The 25548-nt window shown below is 44.0% G+C and overlaps 1 protein-coding gene across 2 annotated transcripts in view; it reads left to right on the top strand.

Moving 5' to 3' along the window:
* Window positions 1-11281: 11281 nt before the first annotated feature.
* Window positions 11282-25548, top strand: part of FRZB (frizzled related protein) — a 30958-nt gene continuing 16691 nt past the window's right edge. The window contains exon 1 of one of the 2 annotated variants that reach the window (XM_070731886.1): window positions 11282-12477. In XM_070731886.1, the coding sequence (XP_070587987.1) occupies window positions 11982-12477 (496 nt within the window). In that variant the 5' untranslated portion in view covers window positions 11282-11981. The remainder of the gene's footprint in view (window positions 12478-25548) is intronic. The other variant, XM_070731885.1, reaches the window with a different exon arrangement.

Genomic DNA, 25548 nt, shown 5'->3' with positions numbered 1-25548 from the left:
ACTGGAAGTTTTTAAGATGATGTTGGCTAACCATTTGTCTGAAGTGGTGTAGGGTTTTCTGCCTAATCAGGGGGCTGGACTAGAAGACCTTCAAGGTCTTTTCCGTCTCTGTTATTCTATATGTATTTTCTAGGTAATAGGTGCCATTGCCCATGTGCTCAAGAAGTTTAAACTTCCTGTACGGTGTAATTTAAACCTATTCAGAAGACAACCTTGTTGAATACAGAGTATAGTGGTACCTCTACTTAAGAACTCCTCTACTTAAGAACTTTTCTTGATAAGAACCGGGTGTTCAAGATTTTTTTGTCTCTACTTAAGCCCGGAAAAAATTCCCAGGAAATTTGAGAGCAGCATGAAGGCCCGGCCAGTTTCCTGCCATTCCCCCTTTAATCCCAGCATTTTGGTGGCACTTAAGGAGGCTTTGGCAGTCCAGAGCGAACAAAGCATCTTCCTTTCTCCACTGCACTGCTTCAGAGAGTCCAAGGTGGGTTATTATTCAGCCTGATTGGCAGGGACTGAGTTAAAAATTAGCATAATTGTTATGTCCCGCCCACCACTACCCTCCTTAGGTCAGTCTAAAAAACTCAGTCACAGTGTAGGGACGCTGAGTTATTCTCCTCTCTACGGAGAGTAAAATTATTTTAATAAATACATGTTTTTATTTAATTGTTTCTTCTTTTCTTTTTCAGGAAGAAGAGAGAATGCAATTTCCTTGAGAGCCTCTTCCCTCTGGGGTACTGCTCTCCAACGCTTCACCCCTGAGAGGCCTCTGCTCTCCAGAGCACTGCCTTGTAGACAGGGAAGATGACTATGGGGTCCCTGACATTCGCGCTCAGACACCCCCCCCTCGCCGTCGCCAGATCAAACCTCCGCTTCGGCTCGACTGTCCTGAAGGGGATCAGCTGTTTGGCGGCCTCGCAATCGGCCACGGAAGACTGGAAACGGCGGGAGAAGCTGCGCCGTTTCCCGCCGCTGGGATCAGCTGTTCGGCGGTGTTATAAGCGGCCGCAGATGATTTACAGCGGCATGACGAGCTGCAGATGCCCAGAATAGCCGCAAAGCCGAGGGGGTTCCCAGTGAGGTCACGGAGCTGACCGGGACCGCAAGGGGCAATATGGCGGTAAAAACCGCAGCGGGGGCTCCCAGTAGGTCACGTTGCTGACCGGGAGGCATAATCGCCATTTTGGGGTGGTACCCACCGAGCTGCCAGCATGAAAATAGGGTGAATCCTCAAACCACCGAGGGCAGCATAGCTCCGCCCCTCTTTGTGGGGGCCGCCATTTTGGAGCAAAGGTGGGGGCTAGCAGCCAGTGAGTCAGCAATTGCTAGCACTCCACGGCGGCCATTTTTCTTCCACAGGAGGAGAGGGGCGTGGCCAGGGCAATTCAACCAATCCCAACCACAGGAAGTTGATGACTACTTCCTCTGGGGAATGAGATAGCATTCTCTCTAATTGTGATTTCCAGTGCCTGTTATATCGAGCCCTTGGTTTTTACTGTACCGTGAGTGTTGATCATTTATAATGTCTCAACAACAGATTAATCCAGTTGAACCGGCTGTCCCCTCCACTAGCAAGGGGAAGGATAAGAGCCAAAGCTCTAAGTCCAAAGGGAAGTCTTCCCAATCTTCAGCCTTGAGGGAGGCTGAGAAGAAGATCAAGGCCCTAGAGGCCCAATTGGAATTGAATAAGCCAAGGCAAGGCCCTAACTCTTCTGCCACTTCCATTCCACAACATCAGCCCCTCGGTCTCTGTTGCTCCCTTTGAGGGACCACATCTCTCTGCAGCTGGGGAATTGTCTCCTGATCGACCAGTGAGTGCTCCACCTCTATCAGAGGGGATTCAAAGAGCTGAATGGTCCAGACCATCCCAATCATGGTCCCAATCTGGGCAGCTGCCTGCAGCCACCTTTACCCCAACAGCTGCGGGGCTCAGGGGCCCCATGGATAACTGGCAGGCTATGTCCCCCTCAATACAGGACATGATAGCGTCTGCATATTCCCAGGGAATCGCAGTGGGTGCCCAGCAACGCCCATCTCCTCAGCCACCCAGAGTCACCAGGTCAGACCCTTGGACAGCTCCTGCTCCTGCTCCGTCCTTGCATGATTCCTTTCAGGAAGACTTGGATCCTGGAGAGATGGCCTCAGATGCAGAGGATGAGCTCTCAGGGGATGAGGCCACCCTACCAGAGCAGCCACCCTTAATAGGATTGTTCAAACACTCCTTGTTTAGGACCCTCTTGAACAAAGCCAAGGCCAGGCTGCTGCCAGATAACTCATCTAAGCCAGCTGGCCAAGAAGTAGGCATCATGCCAGCGGCCAGGCTAATTAATGAGCCCCAGAGGGAATCAGAGCATATCCCTGCCGTGCCTATCTTCGCAGAAAACATTAAAAAGCCCTGGCACAACCCATCAGCGGCCCTGGGTCCATCAGTTATTGACAGGAGATTTTATTCCTTTGATCCGGAGGTGGAGGATTTACTCCAGTACCCTTCAGTGGACACTCCTGTCACCTCTCTGATGTCCAACGCAGTGGTACCTTCAGAGATGGCAGATGGCCTACGCCCAGAGGATAGAAGGGCTGAGAACCTGATCAAGAGAATGCACCAACTTTCAGCCTGGTCCCTGAGGGCTGCTTCGGCGGCCTCCTTCTTCAACAGGGCCTCCATCTTGTGGCTCCAGGATATGCTCTCCAGGCTGGGCCCAGAGGACGCTCGCCTACGTCAAGATGTTAACAAACTCATTGCCACTACTAAATTCTCTGCAGATGCCACCCTAGCATCTGCAAGATTCTCATCTCGAGCATTGGCGACTAATCTCTCTGCCAGAAGATTGGTTTGGCTAAGATCATGGCAAGCAGATGTGAAATCGAAATGGCTCCTTGCCACTGCACCATATCAGGGTACTAAACTCTTTGGTGAGTCGTTAGACACTTTCCTGATCGAAGACAGGGACAAGAGAAAGGTGTTGCCACGATCAGCGAGGAGACATGATAGGCGAGGGGCCCCCTACTTTCGCAGGCAGTCCTTTCGGCCAGAGGCATCCTCAACCTCATCCCCAGTTGCTCGGACCTATGGACAGGGGACATATACCCAACCGTCCTTTCAATCTGACATAGGCGGATACGGAGATAGAAACCACCAGTTTCAGCAGTCTCGCAGATCCTACAGAGGTGGCAACAGAGGGGGATTCCGTAAGCAGAAGTGACTTCGGCCACGACCCGCCCATAGGTGGACGCCTGCAATTCTACACCGAATTTTGGGGCTCCATCTCCACCAACGCATGGGCCTTAGAGACTGTGAGCCAAGGTCTGTGGATAAACTTTTGGCGGACCCCTCCAGTCAGATTTGTACAATGTCCCATCTTAAGTCATCCTCAAAAGAGATCTCTTATTCTTCAAGAGGTCCAACACCTCTTGGACATTGGGGCGATAGAACCGGTCCCGGCAGAGCAGAGAGGCAAGGGGTTCTACTCCATAATGTTCGTGGTCCCCAAGTCCTCTGGCGGCTGCCGCCTGATCTTGAACCTCAAACAACTGAACATTTACATCCGGTATCAGAGGTTCAAGATGCATCCTGGCCTCCATCCGTCATCGGGATTGGATGACATCCATCGATCTCAAGGAGGCGTATTTACATGTTCCGGTTCATCAGCACCACCGTCAATTTCTCCGCTTTTGCCTCCAGGACACACACTTTCAGTACAGGGCCATGCCTTTTGGCCTGTCCTCAGCACCCAGGGCCTTCACCAAGCTCCTGGATGCGTTAACAGCCAGTCTTCGATCACAGTCCATACGGCTCCTAGCTTATCTAGATGACATAATCGTCCTTTCCAGCAGCCCTCAACGGGCCAACCGGGATTTGGCCCACACAATAGACTGTCTTCAAAGGGCAGGATTTACAATCAACCAGGACAAGAGCCACTTGCACCCAACCAGGTGTCTGCTCCATCTGGGAACGACAATAGACTCTTCCTCCGGCATTGTCTTCCTGTCATCAGAGAGGCAGAGGAAAATACAGACACTGATATACTCAATATCACGCCGCACCACGGTTCCCCTGGCACTGCTCTCCCAATTGCTGGGAGTCTTCATTTCATGCATCAATATCGTACCATGGGCTCGGCTGCACGCCCGACCCCTACAGTGGCTCGTTCTTCCATTCCAAAGGGCTCGGCTAAGCAATTCCAAGCATCGAGTGCACCTGACCACAGCAGTTCGGCTTTCCCTACCCTGGTGGACATCTCCAGCAATAACCAGGGGTTCCCCCTTTCTGTGCCATCAGGAGGTGACTATCACCACAGACGCCAGTCTGTCCATATGGGGAGCGCATTCCGGATCCCAGGTTGCGCAGGGCAGATGGTCGGCCTCAGACCTGACAGACCCCAACATCAACCTCCTGGAACTACGGGCAGTCTTCAGAGCACTGCAAACCTTTTCACAGACTGTAGCGGACCGTCATGTCCTCATACTAACAGACAATGTGGCAACAAGAGCCCACATAAATCACCAGGGGGGCACACAGTCGGACCGCCTAATGCAGGAGGCGCATGCCCTGATGTCCTGGGCGGAGATTCACCTCGCCTCCATCCGTGCGGAACATATTTCAGGAGTGGACAATACGCAAGCGGACTGGCTCAGCCGCACAACAATAGACCCGGGAGAATGGTCCCTGAATCCAGAGACATTCCAACTGATAGTCCAACGTTACGGTGTTCCAGTCGTGGACCTGTTTGCTTCACACCTCAATCACCAGGTCCCACGGTTCTTTTCCCGGTTCCCAACGCCGGGAGCCGAGCAGACGAACGCACTCCTGTCACCATGGCCGGCCAGTCTCCTTTACGCCTTCCCTCCGGTCAGTCTAACACAGAGAGTTGTAGCCAAGATCATCGCCGAAGGAGCAGACATACTCCTGGTAGCTCCTTTCTGGCCCAGGTGCCCCTGGTTTGCCGACCTGATGGACCTATCGCTGTCTCCCCCATGGAGGATTCCATGCCATCAGCTGACTCTGACACAGGGCTCCATAGTTCACCCAGAGCCGCAGTGGTGGAAGCTTGCCATGTGGCAATTGAGGGGAACCGCTTGAGAGAGAGACAGGTGCCGGATAATGTCATCCACACCATACAAGTGGCACGGCGCCCCTCAACCACCCGCATATACCAGGCGACCTGGGCAGCGTACAGCACCTTTTGTAGGACACAAGGAGTCTTACCCTCTGCCTCCTCAGTCCTCAATCTACTGGAATTCTTGCAGCAGGGCCTTGACAAGGGGTTGACTCCTAACACCCTTCGCAGACAGGTAGCTGCCATCGCAACTGTACTCCGGCCGGACCCACTCTGCCCAATCTCTCACCATCCTTGGGTCAGGGATTTTCTCCGAGGAGCAGCGAACCTGTCCCCACTGGTGATTCACCATTTTCCATCCTGGGACCTACCCTTGGTTCTCCAGGCCCTCACGGCTCCTCCTTTCGAACCTTTGAGGGAGGTTTCACTGCGCATCCTTTCCATCAAGGTGGCCTTTTTAGTGGCCATAACCTCCGCACGCAGGGTTTCTGAGCTAGCCGCCCTATCAGTGCACCCGGACTTATGCGTGTTTCACCCGGACAGAGTGATTCTCCGCTTGGACCCTAGCTTCATGCCTAAAATCAATACTCGATTTCATAGGTCACAGGATATAGTGCTCCCGGACTTTTGCACCCATGGCTCCCACCCATCAGAGCTCCGTTGGCATAAAGTGGATGTTCGCAGAGCAGTGAAAATTGCCCAGGTGCACAGTTCAGTTAATTTCTATAGTTAAAGTTTGTTGAATAAATTTGCCTTGTTTCACTATTCCTTCGTTTTTTCGACTGACCTAAGGAGTGTAGTGGTGGGCGGGACATAACAATTATGTTAATTTTTAACTCAGTCCCTGCCAATCAGGCTGAATAATAACCCACCTTGGACTCTCTTCGCAGTGTAGCGAGAAGACCGTTCAGGTAAGTTCAACGGTCCTTTTCTGGGCACTTGGACAGGGAACAAACCTGCCAGCACCCAGAGAAAAGAAATGCTCCCTTCACTGGGCAGCCAAGGAGTCCCCACAGCGAACGAAAAGCGCCGGCTACAAAGAGAGAAAGCAAAAGGAGAGGGAGCCCTTCAGCATGGGAAGAGGCAGCAGCAGCAGCAGCAGCAGCTAGTGTATGGGAGGCAGCCTCACGCCGGGTGTATGGGAGGTGCGTGCTCCTCCTCGCCTCAGAGTCACTCTTTTTTTTAAAGCCTTAAAGTTGGATTTTTTGATTCCCCTCACCTCACCTTCTTCCTTCAGCAGTGACTCTCCTCCTCCTCCTCCTCTTCCTTCTCTTCTCCCACCCAAATTCCAAGCGTTTAGTTCTTTCCTAATGGGTTTGCACACATTATTTGCTTTTACACTAATTCTTATGGGAAAAATTGCTTCTACTTAAGAACGTTTCTACTTAAGAACCTGGTCACGGAATGAATTAAGTTAAGTAGAGGTACCACTATATTTTCTTCCTAAGCTATTGAGTATATAATGGCAATAAGTAACAAAAATATTATGATCCATCTTGCTGTATCACTATGAAAATCTAGTTGATCAACTACTGACCCTTGGCAATGTTCAAGGAAACTTTCAGCATATTTCTTTTGCAGACGTTCCAAGGAAATTAAAATGAAAATTGAAATAGTATATTTTATCAAATGAAGAATTCATATTGTTAGCTATTCCCGTGGGGTTTTGATAGCCAGTTTATTTCATTCGGGATTTTATTCCAGTGCATACAGAGACACAAGTCCAAATATTTCTTACATTGGAAAAGGTTAATAGAAACAAAAGATCTTCCAGAAATATTGTTCTTGGACCATCATATAAAAGGCCTAATTTATTACATCTTCCATTAGATTCAAATTAGATTATTTGTTCCAACTATTGTGATACAGCCATACACAACACAGAAAACAGTAACTATAGGAAAACACTATGCAGGTCTTTGGTGTACCTTTTTTTAAAAAAATTACCATTGAAATAGGCTCTGACAACAGCTGCATATCATTTTCAACTTGACCTTCTTTTTGGCCTTGGAGGGAGTTTTCTTCTGTGTGACAATCTTAAGTTACATTACACAAAGGTTGCACCTGTAACAAATTACACATGATGCCATTTTAAATTTCCCTACCAGAGTATTATGAATATTTATACATGAAATGTCTGTAATTTCATTTGCTTCTATGATTTAACTGAAAGCCAACCTGCTCTACAGTCCTTGGAGAATTCTGCAAGTTTTAAAAAGTTGCCAAGAACTCCCCACCACCACCACCACTCAGGATATATCAAGCACTTATCAATGCTGGACTGTTTTATTGTGTCATAATATATACTAGTATTGTTTTGTATTTTCCAATATATTGTATTTGGTTTTATTGCTCCTGTAAGTGTAAGTCTCCCTCATAAAGTCCTCTTCTACACCCAAAAGGCTATCTCATTTTTAAGTCTTATTAGAATTCTGTGAAAATTATCCCACTATATTTATAATGTGAACAAGATGGGCTCTGCTAGTAATACCTGACATAGAATTAAACAAAAATCAAAGCCATCCTGAAATCTCAACCTGTGTTAAGAAAAATTAGCACCCACATCTTCATTGGCAGTTCATGATTTCAAGTTATGAATTAACCTACCAAATGATCATTTAAGAAACCTTATCACATATTTCCCCCCCCCCCAATATTATGAAACCATGAATAAGCTCATCTGCTTTGCCATGTTTTTTTACAATGACATCCATGAGCAAATGCCAGATGAACTTGTAAACCTGTCCTTGTTCCTTTTGGAAGTTGCTCATTAAATGCCTAATGCAGCTTGAATCGAGTCTAGGAGAGGGACGGCATACAAATCTAATAAATAAATAAATCTCAGCGTCTTTTTTGTAATATGGTGATTAAAACTGGATGCAGTATTCTAGGTGTAGCCTTACCTAAGGCTGTATATTAAAGTTTATTGTAAAAATCAAATCAAAAGTACACACAGATGACAACTGGATTCAGTAACTTCTTTATAAACATAACAACAGATACATTTACAATGCCATTAGCACAGTTCTTCAAGTAAACACAAACAGGATTTCCTTTCAGCAGAAAGCAATTCAGCACAGAAAGTAGAATCAGCTGAGCCATGCCCAGCCTTAAGATTAAGCTTTCAGTTTTGATTCTCTGCACAGACTCAGGTGTGGTTAGCTCCCATTGCCTGACTTAGTTGCTATGTCTATTCATTGACTAACTTTGTTAACATGGCTCCCCCAGTTCATTAATATCTTAACAGTTAGTTTATACAAGTCCTTGTGATACATACAGTAGTAAGGTAAATGGTACCTGTTCTTCATGTCTCTTTTTCCCTATTTATGAATGCCTTTTAACCCATTTTTACCAATTGCACTTTTTTATGCTTGTTTAATAAATAAATAGCAAGCTGTAAAGAAGACACTTAACTGGCAAAGGATGGGGGGCGGGGCAGAAGTTTAATCAATACCCACCTTTTGGACCCAGATTGAGCCATCCGACCACACCTTGCAGGGAATGGTGGGAAAGCAGAGAGACGGAAAGATAGTTGGTGCAGTTGGGAAAATGGGAAGCTCTTTTTAAAAGATGCATTGGGTGTGTATGGGAAAGGACTCCTTCTTCGCAGTAGGTAGTACCTAGCTATTGCTGGTAATAAAACATAAGCATCTCACAATGTTTGGCCATAATTGCCTCTAAAGCAGTGGTTGTGGGACCCCTTTGGAGGTTGAATGACCATTTCACAGGGGTCGCCTAAGACCATGGGAAAAGAAAAAATTCCCATGTGTTAGGAACTAATGCTTCTATTCTGGCGCCTTGGAATATATTTTTACAATCTGACCCATCAGGCGTTTACAGTGGGGATGTCCCTTTGACCTTCCTTCAAACCAATCAGCTTAAAGCTCTGTTGGGAGAACTGGCACTAGACTTATGGTTGGTGGTCACCACAACATGAACTGTATTAAGGGGCCACAGAATTAGAAAGGTTGAGAACCACTGCATGAAGAGCCCAAATTTGTTGGAAAGCAGGAATATTCACCCAATGCTAATTTCTTACACCCTCCAAGGAAAATGAGACTATATTCCTGACATCAATATCCTGTCCTGTCCTCCCACTCCCGATTTCTCTCAATGCTCTACTGGGTAGTACTACTATATGAATAGTTTAAATGACAGTGCTATGTTAAAGCCCCACATCCCAACCTGGTAACAATTAGCTAACCTTGTCTTGATCTTGAAAAACCCAAGTAGTGTCTGACCTGATTGGTATTTGAATAGGAGGCACCAGGAAACTATAAACTCTGAAATCTGAAAAGCATTCCAAATGGAAACCCACTGTATTGTTTCCAAGATAACAACCTTGAGACGTCCATGAAGACATCAGAAGTCAAGTTCAACCTTAACCTTTTAGAACGGTGCAGCCCTTTGGATTCAACCTAGTGCTTTGGGGCATGCAGGGTTGCAAATGCAGCACCAGTCTGCAAATCTTTAACCACAAACTAATTGTACAGCAACAAGAGTAGGCCATGAAATAATCTAAAGCAATCAGGAGGATGATTGCATAATTTATCCCCTTGTAGAGTTATAAAAATGCCACTGAAAAAAAGCAGAGGGCTGACTACAACTTAACAGCCAAACAGGAAACCACCTTAAGCCATTATTAAACACCAGGACCAATGAGGACATCATCAAAACATTTAAATATGTTAAAGGGTTAAATAAGGTTCAGGAGGGAAATGTTTTTGATAGGAAAGTGAACACAAGAACAAGGGGGCGCAATCTGAGATTAGTTGGGGGAAAGATCAGAAGCAACATGAGAAAATATTATTTTACTGAAAGTAGTAGATGCTTGGAACAAACTTCCAGTAGACATGGTTGGTAAATCCACAGTAATTGAATTTAAACATGCCTGGGATAAACATATATCCAGATATAATACAGGAAATAGTATAAGGGCAGACTAGAGGCACCATGAGGTCTTTTTCTGCCATCAATCTTCTATGTTTCTATGTTTCAATGCAGGGCTGACCTTCACTCAAAATTCTTTGTTGCTGTTCCTTCTAGCCAACCGAGGGCGCAGGAATGCCCTGGGAGAGATGGCTAAAGCAAAGTTTCCTTTCTATTTTCATCTCTCTTGGCTGAGTGTAAAGGAGAGAGTGAAAACAAAAGCATAGTTGAGGGATGGGGGAGCAAAGGTGATTTCCTGTTAGACTGCCTCTTGCCTAGATTTCTGCTACTCTCCTTGGTTGGTTTTTAACTTCTGTTCGGTGGGAGGGGATGCATTGGCTGGTATCTGCCATGTGCCCCCCTAGATCAGTAGGAAATGAAGGGGGGTCCAAGGGTGGGAGAGAAGGGTCGAGGTGGCAGCAAAGGGAGAAGGTCTGCTTTCTATTTGTCCCTAACTATCAAAAGCATCTGGATCCAAGTGGAAAGAGCTGCCTTTGGCCGCTAAGTGAAACTTTTCCCAAAGATGGGGGGGGGGTTTGTGGAAGGGGGTGGGAGAAGCCAGGTCAAACAAAAACGGTTTTTATTAAAAGACAAAAGGAGGCAGGTTTGGGGGACTTTAAGGGAAACTTCTTCTTTTTATTATTAAGACAAAACAAGACACCAACATACATATAAGAAAATGACAAACATACAACAAAATATAGGAGCTATTACTCCACTCTTATCAGAAGTTTCCGGAGAAAAGTCTTTGCAAATCATATCATACAAAAAAACCATATGCTTATATTTCTTAATATTTACAAAATTTTAGCTATTTATTTCTATATAATGTATTTAATTATTTGGTTATTCTTTAATCTTCTGTTCAACCAATCATAGACGTTGTCCCAGACTTTGTAATATTCAGTTTCCTCTTGACCCTTCAGAGGTGCTTCTAGTGTAGGGGAGAAAAAAGTAAAAAAATTGAGTCAGAAAGGAGATGGGCGGCTTATAAATGTAATAAATTACAGTAAATTAAATTAAAGGAAGCCGAAATTTGTAAAAAAAAAAACTCCCTGAAGAATTTAAGGCTGATTTCAGAGAGAGAGAGGAGTGGGGGAAATAGGGTGCCTTTCCTAAACCTAGTTGCCAATTTAAGGGTCAGGGGACGAATCTCAGTCTGGAGCGGGGACTGTCCCCACCGCGCTCATTTTCGGGCAGAACCAGAAGCTCCCCACCAAAAAAAAAAAAAAAAAAAAAAGAACAGTGCAAAGCGAGCGAAAGAGGCGGCCGTTTTCCAGATGGATAAACAGAGAAGGGGCGGAGGGCTCCTGGCCGGGAGGGAAGCGGAGGCAGCCTCAGGTCAGGGCTTTCCTCTCTCTCCCGCCTCTCCTCGCCGAGCCTCCCAGGAAAAGAGGGGACGAGGGAGCCGGGGAAAGGGGGTGGCGGTGCGGGTAGAGAAGGGAGGTGGGGCTCTCCGGCCCGGGAGGAGGAGGAGGAGGCGGGGTGTGTGTGTGTGTGTGGTGGGGAAGAGTGTGAAAAAAGCAGCGGCGCGAATCCCAATCACACAACAGGCAAGCCGGGCTCATCCTCCGGCGCGCGCTCGGCTCTTCTCCTCAGGAAAACTTCTCGACTTCGCGCCTCTCTCCCCCCCCCCCCCTTCCCCTCGGGCTCCGCTGCCCAACTCCTTTCAACTCGGCGCCTCTTAGCCCGCGGCTGCTGCCCGAGCGGGATCCCCTCAGCCGACGCAAAGGAAGCTTGTTCTTCCCCCTCACCCTTCGCCCGAGCCTGGAAGAGGGTGTGCGTGGTGGGGGATCGCGACTTCGCTCTCCGCCCGGGCTGGTTGCGCGAAGAGTTTTGGAAAGCCAGACTCTCGGCACGCCCCCGCCGCGGCCAAACTATTTGTAGCAGTCGCGCAGAGAGGATCAGTTTGGACTGCCGGAGGAAGGAGGTATCCATCCCCCTCCGCCGGGAAGAAAGCGGGCTTCGAAGCCGGGTGGTGGTGGTGGGGAGAGGATGTCTCTGGGCTGCGGCCGCGGCTCTGGGAAGATGCTGCTGGGGGTGCCTGCGTCCACTCTGCTGCTCGCCCTGGCTGGGGTGCTGGCTTCCTGGGCGCCTATGGCGCGAGGCGCGGCTTGTGAGCCGGTGCGCATCCCTCTGTGCAAGTCTCTGCCCTGGAACATGACCAAGATGCCCAACCACCTGCACCACAGCACGCAGGCCAACGCGATCCTGGCCATGGAGCAGTTCGAAGGGCTGCTGGGCATCCACTGCAGCCCGGACCTGCTCTTTTTCCTCTGCTCCATGTACGCGCCCATCTGCACCCTCGACTTCCAGCACGAGCCCATCAAGCCTTGCAAGTCCGTCTGCGAGAGAGCCCGGGCCGGCTGCGAACCGGTCCTGATCAAGTACGGCCACGCCTGGCCGGATAGCCTGGCCTGCGACGAGCTGCCTGTCTACGACCGAGGGGTCTGCATTTCCCCCGAGGCCATCGTCACAGCCGAAGGATCCGGTGAGTCGCCTTCACGTTTCTTCCCCACTCTGTAGCCACCCATCCTGGGAGCCCTGGTCCTGGCCTTCTGCTCCTTCTGACATTTCCCTTCCACCTCTCTAAGCCTGGGTAGAATTGGGATCAAAGGGGGTGGAGACTGTCCCAAATCTGTCCCAAATTCGGAATCTGGCGTTTTGCTTAAAACTCCATCAACATAATTTTGTCTAGAGGCCCCTTGGATAAGTGTGAGCCGCCCAGAGTCCCTTGGAATTGGGCATCATAGAAATCGGAATACTGTACTGTACTGTAAACTAGATAGTTAGATAGTTAGATAGTTAGATAGTTAGTTAGTTAGATAGATAGATAGATAGATAGATAGATAGATAGATAGATAGATAGATAGATAGATAGATAGATAGATACAGACAGATGGGGTGGGGAGGTGGAGAAAGCAAAATCAATGTGTTACAGGAGGAGTGGGAGTGTGTACTATAGGAGGGAGAGATGTGCATAAATCATTGTGCATAGAAATCTAATAAATAATAATAATAAATATGCTCAGGATTCTTTCTTCCTAAAGGAACCTGTAGAATTCCTCCTCAACTAAGCAACCATTGTCTCAAATCTATTGGCTATTCCTATCTTACCCCAACTACTCACTGTCAGTTGAACCTTGTCTTCTCCCCTCTCCCCGGTTCCCCATTTTTTTCCTGGATAGCAAATAAACCTTTCCACTTCTTGCATTTCTTGCTTTCTATATTTGCCCACAACTGAAGTGGCAGTCTCTTGCTATGGCAATCCCTCGCGTTCCCAACCTTGCCTATCAAAGTAAGCCAATTCCTCTGTGGTCCTTTATAATCAGCTAACTTTCCTTGTACCTTTGTGTAGCCACAGTGATGCTGATTTATTTTGTAAATCTCTAGTTTGGAAAACGAACTGAATCGTAAGAACTATGAGATGATTAATCTACTTTTCATATCCTTATGGATCATGGCTGATACATCTTAACAGGAATGAGGAACCTGCGGCCTCCAGATGTTTCTCCCTGGGAAATAATAATAATAATAATAATAATAATAATAATAATAATAATAATAATAATAACCTCCACCAGCAATTAAAGCAATTAAGTGCCTTTAATTTTCTTGTTCAAATTACTGTATATGGGTGTATCTCCATTTCCAGTGTGTAACCATGAGAAGTCTGCAACCTCCTCTAATGTCCCATATTCTGTTCTTCATCTGAGTTAATGTAAAACTTGCATAGCCGAAAAAAAAGAAAGAAAGAAAGAAAGAAAGAAAGAAAGAAAGAAAAAGAAGAAGCAATTTTGCAAGAAAACTTAATCTTTGGACTCTGTTCCCAGGCAATACTTTATTTGTGATCAACTGAAAATGCTTGTAAGCTTTTTCTTAGTTAATTCAAAATGTTACAAAATGTATTTAAGTTAGGAAGGGAAGAGAAGAGATAGTACCAGCTTTAGTGGAGTTGTCTTCTCCATCTGGAAAATAAATAAGTCTGGGACACTTGACAGTTTGTCCATAATTGTAGACATTGTTGCTTGCCCATGCTTGCTGGTTTCTTCTCTGTTGGATGAATTAAGATAATTGGTCTTATGTATAAACTGAACATTTGCTTTGCATTGAAGCCAATTGAAGTCTTCTATGAAAAGAAATATGTCGATTTGCAACTTATTGCCACCTGTGACTCTCACTAAGAATCCTGGTTATCCTGTGCAGTTATCACTAGAATGGTAAAATCAGTTTCCCCAAAGTTAATTCTTTGCAAAAAGTTTTGCAACTTTGTAAATTATTATTAGGATCTTTTATGTTTTCTTTTGAATTTATTTTGGCGGTGGTTCTGGAAAATGCTAGGGCTAAATGTGCTAAAATAAATGAAACTTCTGGATTCTGTTTTAAGAGCCTCCATCCTTCTGTGGCTTCCCTTGCTACTCATACTCCTTGATCTAAAGAAGTTCCATGGATGGATTGGGTTCTTATTTTTCCTTGGATTCTAGTTAAAGCCAGGAAAATGATGATGATACCTATGATGGAATTAGAATAATGGCACACATACCTCCTGGCCACTTTGTAAATGAGGTGGCTGCCTAATATATCTCAGCTACACATAGCATTTCAAATATATTTTCTTATTTTTTTTTAAAAAAAAATCTTTAAAAAGGGGTTTCCCAACCTTGGGAATTTTAAGATGCTGGACCTCCTGGGAGTTGAAGGCCATGTGTTTTAAAGTTGCAAGGGTTGGGAAATCCTACATTAGGATGCAGTTCCAGTCTCACCTTGGTCATGAAGCTAACTGGGTAATCTTGGGCCAGTCACTGTCTCTTATCTCTAAAAAGAAGGCAAGGGCAAGCCACTTCTGAAAATCTTGCCATGAAAAATACAGTGGAAAAAAATGCCTTGGCAGTTGCTGGAAGTCAGTGGTGACTCAAAGGCATATACAACCAAAAAGCATTATTATTATTGAGTCCATTTTAAATTGTATGAAAAAAATATTTTAACACATCCTGCCTGCAATTATAGAGCAATGTAGAGGAAATATAAAATTTTAAATGAAGATTAATGGATAATGCCTCGAATGGCATAAAGTAGAATATTGTACATGAGTGCATTTATTAAAAAGGAAATAAAAACTTCCTTTACATGGTAGAGTTAAATGAACAGTTTTTTAAAGATTTCCACTACACAAATTTGTGGTTTACTTAATTTTTTTATGAGAGAATGTTTATGCGTATAATTTTTTGTTTGCAGTTTAATCTAGTGGAAGTGTTTCGGATCTGTGTGCCAGTCCCCATAAACAATGTCCATCTTGTCCATTTCCATTTCAACACAATATTATTCTCAGTCCCTTTGGAAATTGAATAGAAATTAGGGCACAGTTGGTGATTTGTGCTCAGAGGCTAGGAGAGTTTTTGAGACTCCAAGAGAAATGTGTATTGGAATTCAAAGGTAGCTTTTTGTGATCAATTATTAACTTACCATGTAGATTTAGTAAGAAAATCAGGAGGGTATTTTACCTGTGTCTGCTATAGGTAGAGTCTGCCACAATTAAAGCAGGATCTGAGAAATTCCATTTGGTCAATCTTAGTCAGTGATGATTAAGTAAATTCTTTAGGATTGGCTACTCATTGGTGTAACTCTTCCCCTTGCATTTCTCCAATATGTTTAAAATTTTTATGATGCAAGATTATAACAAAAAGTCATGAAATCCAGAATACAGAACATCCCCGAGGGGGGGAGAAATTCCTTTGGTAAAATCCTTCTTATGCTGATAGTCTCCTGGCTGTGGAGCACACCAGGTGGTAGTATTGGCAGATGACCCTTAAAATTCCTTTACGTCTCGGAGCAATGAAATTAAATGGAAGCCTTCAACTGCAAAGTATACTCAAAACCAAGATTGTTTGTATTAGCTGGCACTGTAGTTTGTTTGCTTTGCTTAAGGTTTCTGGGATGCAGTTTCTGGTGTATCCTGCCATTTCCCAAAAGTTCCAATGAGAGGAAACCTTTTCCATACTGAAAAGGTGGAAAGGTCCATAATCTGTCATATAGAGGTAGTCTTCAACTTACGGCCATAATTGAGCCCAAAATTTATGTTGCTAGGTGAGACATTGGTTAAGTGAGTTTCCCCTCAGTTTATAGCCTTTCTTGACAGTTGTTAAGTTAATCACATGGTTGTCAAGTGAATCTGACAGCCAGGAAGTCGCAAAAGGTGATCACATGATCCCAGGACACTGCAATTGTCATAAATGTGAGCCAGTTGCCAATTGTCTGAATTTTGATCACATGTCCATGCGGATCTACAACAGTTGTAAGTGTGAAGAATTGGTTAGAAATCACTTTTTTCACTGATGCTGCAACTTTGAACGGTCACCAAATGAACGAGGACTACCTGCATCACTGAATTACAAGTTCTCGTCCTGAAAGGCAGTGGAAGTTGTTCAACAACATCTTGGGCTCTATAGCAGAGGTCCCCAACCTTTTTTGCACCAGGGACCGGCTTTCAGCTAGACCAGTTTTCCATGGCCCGGTGGGGGGGGGGGAGCTAGCTGTCAGCGGCGCCGTAAAAGGGGCGATCAAGAGAGGAATGGGTGAATGAATGGACGGAGGGTGGGAAGGAAGGAAGGAAAGAGGGAAGGTACAGGAACAGAAGAAGGGTGCAAAGAAGCAAAGAAAGGTGTGAAAGGGGAGAGTAAGAGAGGAAGGAGTGAAAGAAGGGAATGAGGGAGGAAAGAAGGGAGGAAGGAAAAGGAAAGCAAGAAATGGAGGGAGGAAAGGAAGGGAGGAAAGGAAGGAAGGAAGGAAGAAAGAAGGAAAGAGGGAAGGGACAGGAACAGAGGAAGGAAGCAAGGAAACTTATGAAAGGGGAGAGTAAGAGAGGAAGGACTGGAGGGAGGGAGGGAAGAAGGTAGGAAGGAGAAAGAAAAGAAATAGAGGAAGGAAAGGTAAAAGAGAGAAAGAAAAAGAGCAAGAAAGAAAGAAAGAAAGAGAAAGAAAGAAAGAAAGAAAGAAAGGCAACTTCAAAGAAAGGCTCACTGAGCATCTCTCACTCTCTCTCTCTTTCTATCCCTCTTTCTTTCTTTCTCTTCCTTTCTCTCTCTCCTCTTCCTTTATCTCCTCTTTCTCTCCCCCCTCTCTCCCCCTTTCCCTCTCTCTTTCTCTCTCCCTCTCTTGCTATCTCTCCCCCCTTTCCCTCTCTTTCTCCCTCTCTTTCTCTCTCTCCCCCCCTCTCTCTTTCTCTCTCTCTCCCCCTCTTTCTCTCTCTTCTTCTCACTTTCTCTCTCTTGTTTTCTTTCTGTCTCTTTTGCTTTCTCTCTCTCTCACTCTTTCTCTCTTGTTTTGTTTCTCACGCTCTTTCTCTCTCTTGTTCTCTCTCTCTTGCTATCTCTTTCTCTCCCCCCCTTTCTCTCACTCTCTCTTTCTCACTTTCTCTCTATCTTGCTGTCTGTTGCTTTCACTCACTCTCGTTCTCTCTCCGTTCTTCTCAGCGGTGACGCGCGCACGCCCTGCCCGCCTCACATTTGCCGAGAGGACTTTCGCCCCGGGCTCTCAGCAAGGGGGTTTGCATGAGAGGCGGGGCCGGCGGAAGGTGATATTCAATGTCGGGGGCGCACGGGCGGTTTTGCGCGCGCTCCCTATCTCCCTGCTAGCCCACTCGGAATACGTATTCAAAATAAGAAAAGCCTTTGCCGGCGAAGGCTTTTCTTATTTTGAATACGTATTCCGAGTGGGCTAGCAGGGAGATAGGGAGCGCGCGCAAAACCGCCCGTGCGCCCCCGACATTGAATATCACCTTCCGCCGGCCCCGCCTCTCATGCAGCCCCCTTGCTGAGAGCCCGGGGCGAAAGTCCTCTCGGCAAATGTGAGGCGGGCAGGGCAGGCGTTCCGGGTGCGGGAGGAGCTGCGGTGAAAGGCAGGAGGTGGCAGAGGAGCAGAGGGGGCAAATCGGGCGGGCGGTGGGCAGCGCGGAAAGGCCGAGGGGGCCCTGGCGCCGCGGACCGGCTGAAAACCCCCAACGGCCCGGTCCCGGTCCGCGGACCGGCGGTTGGAGACCCCTGCTCTATAGGATCTACATCCTCAACCTGATCAGGAATTGCTTGAAAGCTACATGAATTGACAGAGGTTCTGGCAAAAGAATGCATGCCTTTCAAATGAGACAGCTAAACATAAAGATATATCTATAAGCACAGCAAGAGCCAGCTTGGTGTAGTGATTAGAATGCTGGATGAAGAGTGAACAAAATTCAAGTTCTAATCCTGTCCTAGACATAGAAGTTAAACATGGGCCAATCATTCTTTCTCACCCCAAGAAAGAAAGCAAGGGCAAACTTTTTTTTTTTTTTAAATGTTGCCAAGAAAAACTGCAGGGACTTGCCCAAATAATTTGCCCAGGATGCTTAGCTCTAGAGCAGGATCAAGAAATCCTGGGCAGTTCAAACATGGCTCTATACCATTTTTGTGAAACTTAAAAATTGTATTTTAATTTTTTTAAAGGATTTTCTAATTCAGGAATGGAGGAAAACTGCTGAATTTGAAAGGTCACAAGTATTTCCAGGTTCATACCTTACTCTTGTAGGGCTAGAGCATTCTGAATTAAGATGGAAAAACTTCAGAATGCACAGAAAATGCCCCAAAACTGTTCTATTGACCATTTTACAAGGACTAAGGAAGTTGTCTGTATTGGCTTGACATTTGGTTTGCTACGTACTTGCCATATTTCAGGCTTGGTTGTCTATGTCCTCACTTACACTACTTGATTGACTTTGTGGTTATGTGCAGAGGTTTGCTTTTCCATTAAGCCAGGTTTTGGAATGGCTGGGAACTATTCAGGACATCATCTGGACACCAGAAAGTTGAGATTCATTTGAAAATCTAGACCAGCTTATGAATTGAAACAGTAGAGCTAGAAGAATTTTTATAAGAAAAGAAGATACAGTATATATCTCAAGATAGGTTTGCTGTCGCTTGTGGCTTTCCAAAAGTATACTGTACAACCTGAACAGTGTGCTTCTAACTATAGCTTTTTAGTTCCAACTCAGAGTTGAACTTGCACCTTCTGGCTCAGCTGAGACAATTGGGACAGCCCGTCTGCCTCCTCAGGCTCATCCCACTTCCCATTCTTCATTCACCTTGTATTTTGACAACTGGTCTTCAAGCTTCAGCCATTCTAAACCTCACTCCCCAGATCCGTCTACAGACAGAGTGTTGACTGTTGTTTCAGCTGCCTTGGGTTTGATACCTGCTGGGAAGCTCTGCGGGCAAGTGGTTTCAAATGGCGGAGTGGGGGCGGGGAGGGTGAATGTCTCACATTGAAGCCTTTGCAAAGGTCCACCTCCGCTAAGCACGGAGGTGCTTCCTAAAGTGCCTTCAGAACAGATCGGCACTGAAATCCAGCTTGGCAAAACTCGCAGCCATTAAGAAACCGTCATATTCAGAGCAATGGAGAAGCCGTTTTCTGTCAGATTGCCCCAACGTTACCTATTACGGAGGAGCAGAAAGCACAATAGTTTCATTGAATAAAGCCAGTGTGGAATCCATGAACGCTTTCTTTCACTGAAGGGGAACATGATGATATTCTTGGTGCTGAGATGTTTTTTAAACTAAACAAACACACTTGGCCACTAGGCCGAAGCCACCTCTCTTCCCACTGCTCTCTCTCTCCCCCCCACCTCCTTCCAGGAATACAAATTCCTCATCTTCTGAAAGTAGACTAAACAGTGACTTTAAACTTTGGGAACTGGCGATCCAAGCTCAAATTGGGGGTGGGTGGGGAGACTGATAGGGTTTTTTAGGAAGTGTTCCAAGACCTGGGCTTCCTTAGGTCCATGCAAATTGTTCATCTATTACACCTGTTTGCATGTGCTTTAAACACTCCAGGGCCCTGGGATCTCTCCAGCAAACCCACCAGTCTCTTCCACAACTTAAGTTTGCATCTCTATGTGGATTATATGTTGTAGGCATATGTAGTCAGAAAGAAGTGGGGGTTTGTAGCACCTGGGGCTGTACTGTGCTTTGGATATGTCCTGTTAAATTATGGGCACAAAGATTCAGGGAGGAATCATCTTAAATGCACTGCATTTGTCAAAGAGCTTGCTTTGTGATAATAGCCACAGGGGAAAAAACAAAACAAAACTACACTTATTGTGCAGACATACTCCCGTTGTTGTTATGTCCTGGCAAGACTCTGGTTTAAAATCAGAGAAAGCCATGGTACCAATCATTGTGAATGGGAATGAATAGCTTTCCCCTCTCCTGCAATGCTGCATCTGTTGGGGCAGTGATGCATATAGCTGAGGCAGGAAGGGGTAGGAGGCAAAGTCAAAAGTGAGTTATTATTGCATTCAATTCTAGTTATTATTATTATTATTATTATTATTATTATTATTATTATTATTTATTAGATTTGTATGCCGCCCCTCTCCAGAGAATCAGAGTGCTCACAACAACAAAATAATGTCATTTGTCTTGATTGACAAGTGCTTCTAAATTAGGTGAGAAGAGTGCATAAAATTAGGCTGAGCCTAAGAAATAGGCTAACTAGTGATTTGATTCATTGACTTAATTTTTTATTTATTTATTTATTCATTTGTCCAATATACAAATACATAGGAAGAAAAATAGACATGTAGTAATATATATAATGGTAAAAGTGAACTTAGAGGAAAGGATATATGAAAGAAAGAAAATATATATGATAAGTGAGAGAAAGGAAAGACAATTGGACAGGGGACGAAAGGCACACCAGTGCACTTGTGTATGCCCCTTACTGGCCTCTTAGGAACCTGGAGAGGTCAATCGTGGAGAGTCTGAGGGAGAAATGTTGGGAGTTAGGAGTTGACACAATTGAGTCCGGTAATGAGTTCCATGCTTCGATAACTCGATTGTTGAAATCATATTTTTTACAGTCAAGTTTGGAGCGGTTCGTATTAAGTTTGAATCTGTTGCGTACTCTTGTGTTGTTGCAGTTGAAGCTGAAGTAGTCATTGATCGGTAGGACGCTGCAGCATATGATCTTGTGGGCAATACTCAAATCGTGTTTTAGGCGCCGTAGTTCTAGGCTTTCTAGGCCCAGGGTGGCAGGGTGCTGAATAGCACATAACGTTGTGGGCCAGCTCTTACCACCTAGTAGCTTTCAGCTGTGTTAAATCTCATTTCCCATTACCCACCATATAGTGCACAGCTTTTCCTGTGATTAATTTGCTGGGAGTTGACACTCAATATCTGGAGAAACAAGAGTTCCCACTTTTGAAACTAAATATGACTGGGCCTATAATGGAATATAGGATCTCCTGTCCTGTCCTCCTATAACCTTGTCCAGCCCTTGGTGGCTCAAGGTCCATGAGCACACTTCTCCCAAATGAAAAGATTATCCCTGGAACCCTTCAGATCCATGAAATAGATTTTCTTAAGACATTTAGCATAACAGGGTATGAAGTTGGAGAGCAATCTGACCACCAATCGTAAACAATCTTTTTTAGTCATGAAGAGCTGACTGACAGGCATTCATATGGACAAAGTCCCCAGCTCAAAACTGCTTCTTTTCACTCCCTGGGACCTCATTTCATAGAAATTGCCTTGCCAAAACAGTTTGGCTACCTATTAAGCAGCCCAAGAAGGTATTTGATGGGAAGGCATTTTGGATTGTATCACTTTGGACTTTTCCATTAACATTTAATTTTGTTCGCCACCCTGCTAACCTCACTGATAGCAAGGCAGTGTGTACCTCAATTATACAACCCAGATAAAAGCTTATACAGTGCTATTTCCTAGAAAAAGAAGAGAAATGAAATGAAAGCCAAACTACAGATTTCCATATAAGCAATTAGTTTTGTCTTGCTTGTGAAAAGATAAATTGTTTTTTTTTTAAACTATTTGTTTGTTTCAATCCTATCCTGCCCTCCATGGATACTTGGGTTTTTTAAATATAGAATTGCTATTATCAAAGGAAAATTGTTATTAGTCGGTGTTAGTAACTAACTTGCTACTAAAGCAATACATCTGAGAAAATGCTTAAAAAGGACAACCGCTGTAGAAAATGGTAACCCATAATCTCATTTTTCTTGTAGGATCAGTATAATTACCAATCAATTTAGAGAAGGTCTGTTTTAAGAGAACATTGATGGGATTTGCTATTAAAATATGTGGCTTTAAATCTTAAATAATCATATTATATTTATCGTAATCATCCAGTAATCAATATTACTGGGCATTTTCTGATTTGGGTTTTAACCAAGAGTTCATTGTAGTATTTTGAAATGGTTTTCTTTTCAGTGCTGTAAATTTAATAATTTAAAATATTTGGGGAATTACTATATGAGTTCTGGTTTCAGTTGACTTTGCCCCCAAATTCTTTCAACTTCAATTTGCAAATCCCAATTAGTACTATTACTACTTCAATATTAAGAATGTTCATGATTGAACCAGAAAATTTGAAGACTTTATTATTGATCAAAAATCCTTGATTTAAAGCTTATTCTATTTTGGAATAATTCAATCTGCAGTTTTTCTTTCCTTTGGAATTTTTCAATCTACTACCAAAGCAGATGCCAAAACACTGCATTATTGTCTGGAGAGACAATGGAACTATTTTTCTAAGAATGTTTTTTTTTAAAAAATTATCAGATTATGACTAGAATCTAGAGATAAGAGATGAGTTCTGTTTGTTTCGTCTGAAGTTATTTCCCTTTTTGAAAAGACATCCTGGTTTCTTTGGCGGAGGGAATGTCATTCTACAGCAGATTGATTTTCAAGCTGCAGGCAGTTACATCTTCCATACTGATGCCATAGACTTTATATGCCAAAGTCTTTTTATGTCAGAATCTATATATGCAAGTCAGGTGCAATATAGATTTGATCAATAAATAAAATAAAACCCCAAGCATGAATATGTAGCATTGCTAGTGCCTTTCTTGACATTTGCTCAGTGAATAACAATAGTTATTAGCACTTAGACTTATATACTGCTTCACCGTGCTTTACAGCCCTCTCTAAGCTGTTTACAGAGTCAGCATCTAGCTCCCAACAATCTGGGTCTCCATTTTACTGACCTCAGAAGTATGAAAGGCTGAGTTAAACTTGAGCTGGTGAGACTTGAACTGCTGGCAACTGGCAGACAGCAGAAGTAGCCTGCAGGACTGCATTCTAATTACTGAATCGCCACAACTCTTATACTTTAATGGTGTTAGTCTGTCCTGTTGTTTTAATACTGCTTTTATTTATCAGAAGGTGTCCAGATATTATCAAGCATGAAGTTTGGGTGTGATGGGAGTTTAGTCCAAAACACATTGAATGAATTTGTCCAGGCAAGGTGGAGAAAGAACATTGAAATGTCATGAATCATTACAATTATGGAGACTACATTTCTAATGAAGTAATAGCCATCCTAATTAATAGCCACCTAGCATAAACCATTGATCCTATTGTTTGAGGATTCTGGGATATACTATAAACTTTACACATCTGGAGAAGTGCAGGCTGGAGGTTACTGCCATAAACAATGTTTCTTTTATAAATAGGCAATGCATTAAGTTGACAGGCACGTTTCCACGGCAGGATACATCCCAAAAGTCTTCTGGAAGAAATTGGAAATTTCCATTTTCTCTTCTGTCTTTCATAGCATCCTGCCTTATGAAAGATATACAGTATTTATTTAATATTTTGATAAGTCACAAGATTTAATGATAATTTAATTAAGCTTTTCTTGATCAGTTTGTGACCAGTTTGAATGATGAATTAATGGACCAATGAGTAAAGAACATTTTGCATATTTTTTCATGGGTTTTTTTGTTCCTGGCCCTAATTAACAAGAATAGCTCTAGATTAGATTAGATTAGATTTATTGGATTTATATGCCGCCCCTCTCCGCAGACTCGGGGCGGCTCACAACAATGGCAAAAACAGTACATAGTGACAAATTTAATATTACCAATCTAATTACAGTTTTAAGTTTAAAAATTCATAAAAGCAACCCCAATATATATAAAAAACAAGCACACAATCAATCATACACCAAAACAACATGGGCAAGGGGGAGATGTTTCAATTCCCCCATGCCTGATGGCAGAGGTGGGTTTTAAGGAGTTTACGGAAGGCAAGGAGGGTGGGGGCAGTCCTGATCTCTGGGGGGAGTTGATTCCAGAGGGTCGGGGCCACCACAGAGAAGGCTCTTCCCCTGGGTCCCACCAGACGACATTGTTTAGTCGACGGGACCCGGAGAAGGCCAACTCTGTGGGACCTAACCGGTCGCTGGGATTTGTGCGGTAGAAGGTGGTCCCAATGATATTCTGGTCAGTGTTTTTTGAATTGCTATTAAAGTTGGAGCTGAGGTACACAAACTCAGTGCCCAAAGATTGTAGATGGGACTCCAGGCTCATTTTTGAAATAGATATTTAAAGATCATGTACCCTTTGTTCTTGGTCTTTCAGTGAATAAAAATATTCATATAAAGCATTTTTAGGGATGATCTTTAAAGATGAGGATATTGTATACTGCTCAAAAAAATAAAGGGAACACTCAAATAACACATCCTAGGTCGAATGAATGAAATATTCTCATTGAATAATTTGTTCTGTACAAAGTTGAATGTGCACAACAGCATGTGAAATTGATTGTCGACCGGTGTTGCTTCCTAAGTGGACAGTTTGATTTCACAGAAGTTTGATTTACTTGGAGTTATATTGTGTTGTTTAAACGTTCCCTTTATTTTTTTTGAGCAGTGTACATTGAATAGTAGTAGTAGCAACAAATTTAGATTAATGTCTTTATTTTAACATTGTGAGCATTTCTTGTGTGCTCTAGTCCAGCTTTTCACTATCACATATGACATGGCAGTTATAAAATGCAGGTAGTCTTCGACTTACAACTGCAATTAAGCCCAATATTTCTGTTGTTAAGTGAGATATTTGTTAAGTGAGTCTTGCCCCATTTACGGCCTTTCTTGCTACAGTTGTTAAGTGAATCACTGCAGTTGATAAGTTAGTAACTTGGTTGTTAAGTGAATCTGACTTCCTCCTTGACTTTGCTTGTCAGAAGGTTGCAACAGGGGAATCATATGATCCTGCGACACAAGCCACAGTCATAAATATGAACCAGTTGCCAAGCATCTAAACTTTGATCACATGATCATGGGGATGCTGCAAACGTTGTAACTGGAAAACTGTCGTCACATTTTTTAGAGCTGTTGTAACTTTGAACAGTCACTAAACGAACTGTCATAAGTGGAGGACTACCTATATTGTGATGGTTTATAATCATTAAGTGAAGGTCTCAGTGATTAAATTAACCAATGGACACAGTTTTGCCAAAATCAGAAGTTTCAGTGTTGTAAGCGTGATTATATAATTTCAGGATGGTGCAAACACTTTTGGAACTTTGGATCCAGGACATATGTCCCCTTTTTTGGCTTGGTTGTAACTCTGAACAGCTGCTCAGCAGCTGGTCATAAATTGGGGACTACCTGTATGGCAAATTCTTTTTATCATAGGAAGTTGGACTCTTGAGAGAAAACTCCCCATCCCATCAGGTTTTTTTTTTTTTAAAAAAACCCACAAGTGTAATTTTAGTTCCACCTACTAACAATTCAG

The sequence above is a fragment of the Erythrolamprus reginae genome, chromosome 1 (assembly GCF_031021105.1).
Source record: "Erythrolamprus reginae isolate rEryReg1 chromosome 1, rEryReg1.hap1, whole genome shotgun sequence".
Taxonomy (NCBI): domain Eukaryota; kingdom Metazoa; phylum Chordata; class Lepidosauria; order Squamata; family Dipsadidae; genus Erythrolamprus; species Erythrolamprus reginae.
The sequence above is the reverse complement of the archived record's forward strand: the minus strand, read 5'-3'. Positions and strand labels throughout refer to the sequence as shown.